Source organism: Zalophus californianus, chromosome 6 (genome assembly GCF_009762305.2).
Source record: "Zalophus californianus isolate mZalCal1 chromosome 6, mZalCal1.pri.v2, whole genome shotgun sequence".
NCBI lineage: Eukaryota > Metazoa > Chordata > Mammalia > Carnivora > Otariidae > Zalophus > Zalophus californianus.
In genome coordinates, this window is record NC_045600.1 from 5,082,863 (window position 1) to 5,093,951 (window position 11,089).

Sequence of the window (11,089 nt, forward strand, 5' to 3'; positions counted from 1 at the left end):
TATATACAATGGAATATTACTCAGCCATAAGAAAGAATGAAATCCTGGCATTTGCAATGACATGGATAGAGTATTATGCTAAGTGAAATAAGTCAGAGAAAGACAAACACCATATGATTTCACTCACAGAATTTAAGAAATAAACCAAAAAGGAGCAAAAGGGAAAAAAAAAAAAAGGAGAGAGAGGTAAACCAAGAAACAAGCTCTTAACTACAGAGAACAAACTGGTGGTTACTGGGGGTGGGGGTGGGGTGGGCAGGAGGATGGGTGAAATAGGTGATGGGGATGAAGGACGGCACGTGTTGTGATGAGCACTGGGTGTTGTATGCAAGTGTCGAATCACTAAATCGTACACCTGAAACTAATACTACACTGTACGTTAACTGGAATTCAAATAAAAATTTAAAATAAAATACAATAAATGCCACTATGACTCATGGTGACTTCTTTTCACCAGCTTGGGAAATCGCCAGCATAAGCTACTAGAACCATTTCCACATATGCCTCATACAAAGAACATTGGAATATTGCTGGCTTGAATGAGTATTTCCTCAAACACTCTGAAATAGGTTTCTAAACTGCTCTGTATTGTTCAACAAATTAATGACATTAAAACTTTCATTAAAAGTAAAACTCGGGGTGCCTGGGTGGCTCAGTTGGTTGCGAGTCCAACTCCTGATTTCAGCTCAGGTCATGATCTCAGGGTCCTGAGATTGAGCCCCGTGTTGGGCTCTGCACTCAGCACGGGGTCTGCTTGTCTCTCTCCCTCTGCTCCTCTCCCCACTTGCATGCTCTCTCTTTCTCTAAAATAAATAAATAAATAAAATTGTAAAAAAAAAAAGTAAAACTCAAAATTAAAAAAAAAAAATCATCGTCTACAAGGTCAATAAAGCAGTAGCACCAGCCTAAAAACAGGCAGACAGAACAACAAGAGAGAGCCTAGGAAGATACACAGAAACCCCACAACTCTATAGCTGGTCTCCCTAATATGACTTCTAATGACTCCCTTCATGACTTGGGAGAAAGGCTCGTCTGTCCCCATTCTGCAGCACAAGGTTCAGAAATGTACTTGGACCCACATGTGTTGGCTAGTACAGGCTCACGATGATAAATAAGGACTGTGTTTGTGCCTGTGTATCTCATCCTGTGCCCTGTAATCGCACTGCATTCTGTATAACTCCAAGATTGATAAAATGCTCTTGGCCCAGATGAGGTGGTTCCCTGGCACAAAACCAGACTTGCAGGATGCTGGACCGGCCATGTCTTACATACACACGGCTGGCCCTGTTGGGGGCAGGTAAATGATCTGAAGACTGGGGGGTGATCATCATTCAGATGTTACTGGCTGCAACCATGCACCCTTGAAGACGATTCTGAGATCCGGATGTCTGTATCACCATCTAACTTAGGAAATGTTCCTGATATCTCTGCCATGTGTCTACTGATACAGTCAAGTATCTGATCAGCAATTTTGAAGACAAATGTAATTTTGATCTTCACCTCATATTCCAGACAATTTGAAGGATGACTTTTTTACATTTTATATATAAAACAACTTAATACTTATCAAACTTCTAGAAGAACGCTATCTTAAACATAAAAAATGACAGGAAAATCACAAAGAAAAAGACTTCATGACATAAAAATCTTAACCTTCTATATATCAAGTCTTTAAAAGATAAAAGGCAGATAAGGAAAATGTTCAGAGAAAAGACTGTTCCCAACAGATAAATGACTAAAGCATATAAACAGAAATACACTATTCCATGGGGGGGGGGTTGGTTTTTAAGCGAAAAAGTAAGTAAAAAAGGATGTAAAAAAAGGATTTAGTAGATGTCTGTAAATCATTTAAGGATGGGGACTATTTGGGAGGGGAGGTCTGGTTCTTTTCACCTCCTTACCCACCTAATCCAGCATCAGGCACCAGTAAGCCCTCAAAAAATGATTTTTCAAGGAAGACATGAAAATATGTAAGGTCTGTTAGGAAAAAGGAAGAATTCAGGCAATAGTCTATAAAATAAAGAAAAACTCAGATACAGCCTTAATTATCTGAGGAGTTTGATTCAACAGGACTTTTTTCCTAAAACATGTGAAAAAAATGTGCCTCAAATATTCAGTTTATTCATGAGAATGCATCTTGAGCCCTATGCCTTTCTTAGACACTCCTTAAAATGGATGGTTTGGAAACTACCTTGCAGACCTTTATGAACAGGTCACATCTCTATACTCCCATGAGAGTATCTAGCAAGAAAAATAAGGTGTTATTTTCATTGAAAAAACTTGGGATTGAACAGAAAGCAAAATATTTTTCATGGATAAACCAAGTTGCTTATAAATATCCCAATCAAATGAGCTGACAACAGAGATAATGAATATACTCCTTTGACTAATTTAGGTCCTTGTGCAAAAGCCAAGTACTTGAGGTACATGTCAATATACATGCACTGGTGCTTAACTATAAACAGTCTGTGACAGAGAACCATGGTAAACTGTCAGGAGCATTTTAAAAAATCTGTGTAAAAAACAGACAGCTTAAAGAAAAAGAATAACTGAATGGCTCACTTTGGAAAAGCCATGTACAGACTTGCATTTCTGCAGTCATGCCATTTTATCTGATCCAAAAGAATAGAATATGAGAATGCTATTGTGCTATTGTTGATCAAAAGATTAAATGTTCTATTCAAGAGGACCAGATAAAGAGTAATTTTTAACAAATAAACAAGAAAATCAAAACAGGAGAAAGAAATATAGAAAAAAGAGAGGAAAGCATCTGCTTCCAATATCCTTTGCATCACAGTAATGACCTGCACTAAACTGCCATTTTTTCAACTAATTATATATTAAGGGGAAATAAAGATTTATTTTTGGGATTATCTTGATTCTAAGAGCATTTCACAAACTGAGATGATCTAACATAGTTGACATAACACAAGAAAGTAGCTGCTATTATTCTCCAGTTTCTGTAGCCTGCTACCTTAAATCTCCTGCAGAATTGAATACTGACTCAAACTGCCCCTAACGTGCATGCATGAGGGGCTTTTACTGCCAGCAACCATGGATTAAGTAAATCAGAACAATCTTTAACCGAAGAGAACTAGAAAAGCAGGGAAAGAATATAATAAATATCTGCATGGAGGCCTGGAGGAGGAAGAAACATCAGAGAGTCAGGAAATTGAGCTCAGTATTCAGAGCTACTTTTCCATGGGGGTGTTTGCCAATTCCAAAGGGAATGATAAAAGTTTGGTGTTGGCTTAGGGAGGAAAGGTGCTGGTGAAAAGCTGAACCCTGGGAGTAAAGGTGGATCAAACAGGCTGGCCCTCACAGGGACTGCAGCTCAGTTTAGAAATAGCTTGATCCCCGAGACTGTACTGAAGTGACTCCAGATCCCAAGCGCCCCATTCGCCTGACAAAAGCAAATGTGAATTATTTCTGGCAGAGGAAAACATCATCTTAGATCTCAATTTCTACAAAATAATTGTGCAAATTCAATGGCAAGCACAAATTAAAAAAAAAAAAAGCTACGCACATAAAGAGACAAGACAAAATGAGTGAAAGCCAAGAGAAAACAGACACCGGAAAAGACTCACAAATAGTGCCACAATCAGACAAACTTTAAGATAATTATGCATACCATATTCAAGGAGATAAAAGACAAGATTGATAATTTTGGCAGATAATGGCAAACTATAAAAAGAAAACCAAATGGAAATTAAAGAATCAAAAAATATATAACTGAAATGAAAAACTCAACTGAAGCAAGCCCAGCTGGCTCAGTGGGTAGAGCATGTGACTCTTGATCTTAGGCTTATGAGTTTGAGCCCCATCTTGGGTGTTAAAAACACAAAAAACAAAAAACACAAAGGGGCATGTGGGTGGCTCAGTCAGTTAAGCATCTGACTTCAGCTCAGGTCCTAACCTTGGGGTCCTGGGATAAAGCCCCGCATGGGGCTCCCTGCTCAGTGGGGGGAGGCTGCTTCTCCCTCTGCCTCTGCCTCTCCCCCTAGCTTGTGCGCTCTCTCCCTCACTCACTCATTCTCTCTCAAATGAACAAATAAAATCTTAAAAAAAAACACAAAAAACCCACCCTCAATTGATGGTTTAACAGATCATTTATAGCAGAAGAAAGAGAGATAAGTGAGGAGATACCCAGAATGAAGGACAGAGAGACAAACAGAAAACACAGAAGATTAAGAGACAAAATCCAATGAATGATCTAACATATGTAACTGGAGTCCCAGAAAGAAAGGTGAGAAAGAACAGGGCGGAAGCCATATCTGATGTACTAATGGATGATGACTTCCAAAACTAATGAAAGATGTAAGGCCACGGATCCAAGAAGCCCTAAGCACTGCAGTTATAAGTTAAAAAAAAAAAAAAATCCCAACAGGGACAGCATAGAAAAATTGCTGAAAACCAAAGACAAAGAGAACATTTTAAAAGCATCCAGAGAAAAAGACTACTTTCAAGAAAACGACAGACTGACAAGGGGCTTCTCAAAAGAAGCAATCCAAGTCAGAGATAACGAAATATCTTTGAAATGCTTAAAGAAAACAATGGCAAACCAAGAATTCTGTAAGTCCCTAAAAGGTCCTTCACAGTGGAGGAAAATGTTCTAAAATTAGATTGTGGTAATGGTTGGAGAACTCTGTGAAAACACTAAAAACCACTGAATTGTATACTTTAAATGAGTACATTTTATGCTGTGTGAATTGTGTCTCAATTAAGCTATTGGTTTTTTTTAATGCCATGTAAATAATGACATTGGCAAACACACTGTTAAGAAATCTGTCACCCCAGACCTGCACTAAAGGAACGCTAAAGGGTATTCTTCAGGTGAAAAGAAATGGCCCCAAATGGAAGTCTGGAAGGTGACAAAGAAGGCACTGAAGAACTACGGGGGAAAGATGACCTTTTTGATAATCAGTGCTGAATAAATGGTGTTTGGTAAAAGTGAAACGTAACCCCCTTTTCCACAAAAAAAGTTACACACACACAAATACACAAAGTTACACAAAAAACAAATTCCAAGTGGACTGTGGATCTTAATTTGAACCGCAAAACAGTTAAGATTTCCACAAGGTGTTATAAGAAACAATCTTCTTGACTTCGGAATAGAACTACAAATTAGACATGTAAACCCCAAAGAAAACTGGGCAAAACATCTGAACAGGCATAGTAAAAGAGGCTACCAAATAAACAGGACCTCGTCAGTCTGCAAGAAAGTTCAATTTAAAACCACCATGGGCTACCACTTCACACTCACCAGGATGGCTAAAATTTAAAACTGACAATACCAAGTGCTGACAAGGATGTGGAGCACAGGAACTCTCATACACTTGCTGGAAGGAGTATAAATAGGTCAAATGCTTTGAAAACTTGGTATTATCTCTTAAATATGAAGACACGCCTATCTTTCCACCTAGAAATTCCACTTCCAGGTATATACCCAACAGAAATGAGTGCACCGGGTGACATCTAAGTGTATTCACGATAGCCAAAAGGCAGAAACAATTCAAACGTCTACCAACAGTGGAACGGACAAATTGTGGTATATTCATACAATGGAACACTACAGATCGATAAGAAAATGGATGAACCTCAAAAACAACTTGAGTGAAGGAAGGCAGACACAAAAAAACATTTATTGTATTGTTTCGTTTATGTCAAGTTCACAAAACAAGCAAGATGAAACCACAGACACCGTAGGTGCAACGGGCGATGCGTTTAGAAGGTAAAGTTACAAAGAAAAGGCAAGGAGGCGATTATCCCCGACAAGTCAGGGTCGGGTTACCTCTGGAGAAGGAATTCCGGGCTCGTGGGCGCCGGCGGTGCTGTATTTCTTGGCCGGACACCCAGCAGAGCCCTGGCTGGGGGATAAATCGGGGAGGGCTGGTTTGGGGTCCTGCACTGGTTTGGGGGCCCCAGCGCGCGAGAAGCCAGAGAAAGGGGGCGAGAGAGGGGAGCGGGTGAGGGCAACCGCCTCACCCAGGCAGCCGAAGCGGGGCTCGCAGCGCGGCCGGTGGCCGGGGGCGGGGGGCGGGGGGGCCGCCCAGCGGGGCCGCCGGGGAGGCGAGGCCGAGCGGCCGCGGCCCGGCGCCGCCACACCTGCCCGCGGGCCCGGCTCCCCGCCCCACAGGTGCCCCCCACCGCCTCCACCCGCCGTCCTCGACGCCCCCACGCCGCTCCCGAGGCTCTCCCGCCAACGCCCCCGCGCCGCCCAACCCGTCCTCTCCCGCTGCGCCGCTCGCCGGACTCACCTCATTGTCGCTGCCGGGGCGGGCGCGCGGGGCCGGGGGCGCGGCGCGGGGCGCGGGGCGTTAGCGGGGGAGCCGGCCCCGGGCGCGGCGGCTCCGCGTCTCGCTGGGCTTCGGGGGGCAGCGGGGGCGCATCTTCTCGGGGCGGGCGTCCGGGCCGCTAGCTGCGGGGACGGGCTGCCGCGACGGCGTCTGACAGCTGGGCCCCGGCCCCTGCCATCTTGGCGGGCGCGTGCCCGGGCCGGCGTGTGAGCGCGCCGCCGGGGGCAGGGCGGGCGGCGGAGGGGAAGGGGCGAGCGCGTGCCCGCCTTGACTCGGGGCGCCGGCCCCGGCGGGCGCGGGCGGCGCGGGGACCGCCGAAGGGGAGGCGGGGAGCGCGCGCGGGCGAGCTCCGCCGCCAGCCGGGACTGAGGGGGCGTCCCTCCGCCCGCCGAGGGGAGTGCGCGCGCGTGCGTCCCTCCGCCCCCGGCCTCCGAGGGGAATGCGCGCGCAGCGGCCCGAGCCCGACACAAAAGGCGCGGGGCCCCGCCGCCCGCGCCTCCGGGAGCGCCGAGCCAGGGGCTGCAAGGGGTGGGGCGGAGCTGCGAGGGGCGGGGCTTCTTGGGAAGGACGACCCGCGAGGGACGGGCCGGAGCTTCGGGGACCAGGCTGTGGGGACTGGGCTTCCTGGGAAGGACGAGCCGCGGGGGGAGGGGCTTAGGACAGTGGGCGACCGGAGAGGGGTGGAGCCGTGAGGGTGAGGTGGAGTCGTGGGCGGGGCGGGGCGCTAGTCCGGCACGTGGAGCGCAGAGCCCGTTCCCCGCGCGGGGCGCCCCCCGGTATCCACCAAGGGCACTTAGGGCGCGGGCGTCGGTGCGCGTGGGCCAGAGGATTCCCCTTCCCCTTGCGGTGCTCCCCACCTGCTCGGCCGCAGGGGCAGGCGGGATCCAGGCATGTCGAGGTCACCTACCAGTGAGTCCTCTTTTTGTAAATAGCCAGGTCTGGGACCTTGAGTCGCAGCTTTGGGGTTATATCAACACGTGGAGGACCTCCCCTAGCCCAACGAGAGCCTCATCAGGCGCCTCAAAACCAAGGCTGTGAAAAATCGCAGCACAAAGTAGGTGCTCCAGGTTTTCACTGGTTGTTAAATCCCCATCCTTCCAAAGGTTAGCGATCTTCATTGCTGGCTAGAAACCTTCCGGGATCCCACTCCCCACGTCTAAGTGGACGCAGATCGCCGTGCTTTCTCAGTATTGCCGCTGATGCTCCCTCTCCTGTCTATCATCGAAATCATAGCTACCTTCTTAAAAATTGAGTCGAAACAAGAGCATATTAAGGGTTTGGCAAAGTTTGGAATTTAAGAAGGCGGGGAAGGGTCGCTATTTTACTCCTAGCCCAGATGAAGAGGCTCTGTGAGTTATGTGGTTTTGCCCAAGATACGGCAAGTGGTGGAGCCAGTTCTCAAGCCCGGGTTTCTCTGACTCAGAATCCCAGTGCCCATTCATTCTGGTTTGCTACAGTTGAATGTAGTTCTTCCTGGTTGCAGGGTGGGTCTCTAGGTGCTTCTTCCCCTCCGTATCCCCTGCCTCTCCTTTACCATCCACTTGTCATGAGTTCCTTCGTGACCGATTGTCACATGTTCCCTTTCTTTCTGTTTGAGCTGGAGTCTTCAAACTCAAAAGAGTACATTGGTCCCCTATAGCCCTGTTAGCAGGTCCAGAGGGTTTCCGCTCCTTCTCGCCTTATTTGTCCCTCTCTTCCCAGGGTCAGGGTTGGCTCTCTGCTACAGAAGGGACTTGTTAGACACTAAAAATTACCAAAATGGACAATCTCCAGGGCACTTGGAGACAGGCAGGTATGTTCTGTGGAGGCAGTGTTACCCTTGGTCAGTGCGTTTCTGACTGTGGAAGAACACCCCTGCCCCTGGGATATTGGCCTGTTTGTTCTCAACTTGGGTTATTGGAGCTTGTGGCCCACTCTGACCTCCCCGCTGCCTTGGAGTCTGATAAGTTACTATCCTGTAACTGGAAAAGGGTCACTGGGCCATGTTGGTAGCGGATTTAATATAGAACATTAGCACCAAAGGTGTGAGACATACACCCCCTGTCAACCTTTCCTGCTAACTACCAATATCCTGGAACAATAAAGACAGGAGGACCAGAGAATATTGATGCTGGAAGGGACCTGCAAAACCTTCTGTTGGTAGGAGATGGGGGGTGGAACCCCAAGAAGTGAAGGGGGTCCAACATCACTCAGTGAATTCACAAAGTCAGCTGTCGGGCTCCTGGCAAGATCACTTCTTGGATCCGGTGTTTGATCCTCAGAGGGCTTCATGAGCAGCAGGAAGAGCTGGGGAGGACAGGTAGGGACCACTTGTGCCCTAAGCTGAGCCCTGCTTCTCCATGAATGGGTGTTGGTCTTGCCCACCCAGCCCAGGATGCTTAGGAAGGAGAACTCCACGTGTTGCTGCTCCACCAGCAGCGTAGACCTCTCTGAGCCTCCCTTTCTCACCCCACAGATGGGACTCCTCCATCCTTGTTGGCACTGCTGAGGAACAGCACACGTAGGCTCCTGCAAAGTCTTCCCACCCTTCCCCAGCAGCCTCACTCTTGCCTCTCCTTACCCTCTCCCTTAACCATGCATTTTTGAAACCAGTCTACTTAGCATGTTTCTCATTGACTGAAAAAGCCTTTATTCCTTAAAAGTACATGAATTCATGTTTTACATTCTTCAGATAAAAAGAACATTAACATTATTTTTGACATGTATGGCCCCCAAATGATTTGTCTCTGGAGGTCACCCTTCCTCGGACTTGAAAAGATTGCTCACCAAAGTCAGTGACTTTATAACATGTGATGTGTGTGGGTCAGCTGAGAGGCCCTCCTGGACTGGTTTTCCCATTTGTGGGGGAGGCAGGAAACAGAGGCTTTCTGCGATTAGCCCAGGCTAGTCATAGAGCCAGAGACACATAATAGAGCCAGGAAGTCCTCAAAGGTATCTGTCTAACCTCCTGTCCAGAGGGAGAGAGTAAGGCCCAGAGAAGTCACACAGGCCAGCAGATGAAGAGCCAGATGAACACACGTTCCTGCAGACCCCAGTTTCAACACTGCCTACATTATCTCCTGCTCTCTCCTTGTTTCTTGAAGCTTTTCCAGCCTGGGGTCACGGTTGAGGAACCAGCCCTGTGGGCCATCTTCTCTCTCTCTCTCTCTCTCTCTCTCTCTCTCTCTCTCTCTCGGTGTTGCTAAAACAAACCGCACTCACCCCAAATAATCAAAAGAAACACAGTTGCTTTCGATGATTCACCAATGAGACCATGTCTGGTTTATATTAACAGCAGAAGTCAATTACTAATTAATGCCAGAACCCAAAGCAAAGACATGCTTCTCTGAAGTGAAGACGACGGATGTCTCAGAGACCTTGGGGACCACCTGTGACACTGCGTCTTTCTTTGAAAATCCTCATTCACACCATTCACCTCATTGACCAACTCACTCATTACCAACAGTGTTTTCCTTAAATATAACACAGTTTGTTTTCAATCATTCATTCATCCAAGGTTTGTTGAGCACCTACGTGTCTCTGCCTCGCTGGTGCCCAGCAGCCTCTGTCTACTTGGCAAACCATCTTCAATCCCCACCCACATGTCACCTCTCTCCCAGAACCCTGAGCACCCTCCTCCCCCCAAGGCTGCAGGCACCATCCTCCATACTGCTTGGGGGCTTGGGGCTCGGCGCCATCACGCTTTCACCATCCCATATTGGGATGGTCTTTTTGACCTGCTGACTCCCCCGCTAGACGGTGAACTTCACGAGGGCAGTAGGCAGGTCTTATTCCTCTTTGACCCCACCTCTGTTACAGCACAGAAGTGAGGAGACCCTGCTGACTCTTTGCCCTCATCCGAGCAGTGCCTGCAGGGGGTTGGGGGGGAGCAAGCCTGCAAGCATTACATTTTGGAAACCCAAGCTCCTGCTTGTGCTCTTGTTTCATCCAGCAGGAAACAGAAATTACTTCTGGCCCATTTTGCCTTCCCCACAGCCAAGGATGGTCTGTGGCTCACAGCTGGAGCTTCTCTTTTGACTCTACCTCTCAGGCTCCTGGGCTCAAAAAGTAACTCTCCTTAAGACCATGTTTCACCTGCTTTGAAAGCTCAGGAAGAGGCAACTCTTGGGAGAGGGGCCTGTGGTGGTAATACCGGGTTAGGGTTAGGGTTAGGGTTAGGGTTAGGGTTAGGGTTAACTCCAGTTTCCTGCTGAGTGTCTCAAAGGCCTGGGCCAACTGAGGGAAGCTTAGCCTAATGTATGTATGTTGGGGGGCTAGAGGGGAGGACCATGAGTACCCTTCTGGCAGAGGGCAACTTCTTAGTGCCACTCTTTGCAATGGGAGAAGCAGACTGAGGACCCAGGTTGGAGCAGGCCTACGTTTTTGGAGGAGGCTGGAGCCAAATCCTGCCATCCCATGCTGCCTGAGTGTTCCCACTTAATTAAGTTCAGAAAACTGAGCCAAGGGCATCCCTTAGGCCACCCTAGCCAGCAGTCCAGGAGAGAGCTGCTGATCCCTTTCCTGGGAGCCACAGGGCCTTTGGGAAAGAATGCCCCACCCAGCCCCACCCTAGGGAGGCCCAACTTCCCTTGGGCCTTCCCAGCCCTGGAGACCAGGTCTCAGCTTTGGGGTGTCCACTGTCATCCCTGGGGAAGGAACTCCCTGGCCACTCCTCCCTCTCAGCTGTCTAACACCTGCTTAGAGATCCTGACAGCCAGGCCTTTGTGGGGCTGAGGGGACCTGCCTACAATGGGGCTGGGAGGCCTGGGCCTCTGAGCACACATTTTAGGGGACTTGAGAAATTTGAAGTCTTC

The 11,089-nt window shown here is 48.1% G+C and overlaps 1 protein-coding gene across 2 annotated transcripts in view; it reads right to left on the reverse strand.

Moving 5' to 3' along the window:
- The window catches only part of EVL (Enah/Vasp-like), a 146,356-nt gene extending 139,457 nt beyond the window's left edge, over positions 1-6,899 (reverse strand). The window contains exon 1 of one of the 2 annotated variants that reach the window (XM_027569456.2): positions 6,258-6,899. In XM_027569456.2, the coding sequence (XP_027425257.2) occupies positions 6,258-6,262 (5 nt within the window). In that variant the 5' untranslated portion in view covers positions 6,263-6,899. The remainder of the gene's footprint in view (positions 1-6,257) is intronic. The other variant, XM_027569452.2, reaches the window with a different exon arrangement.
- Between the last annotated feature and the right edge of the window lie 4,190 nt (positions 6,900-11,089).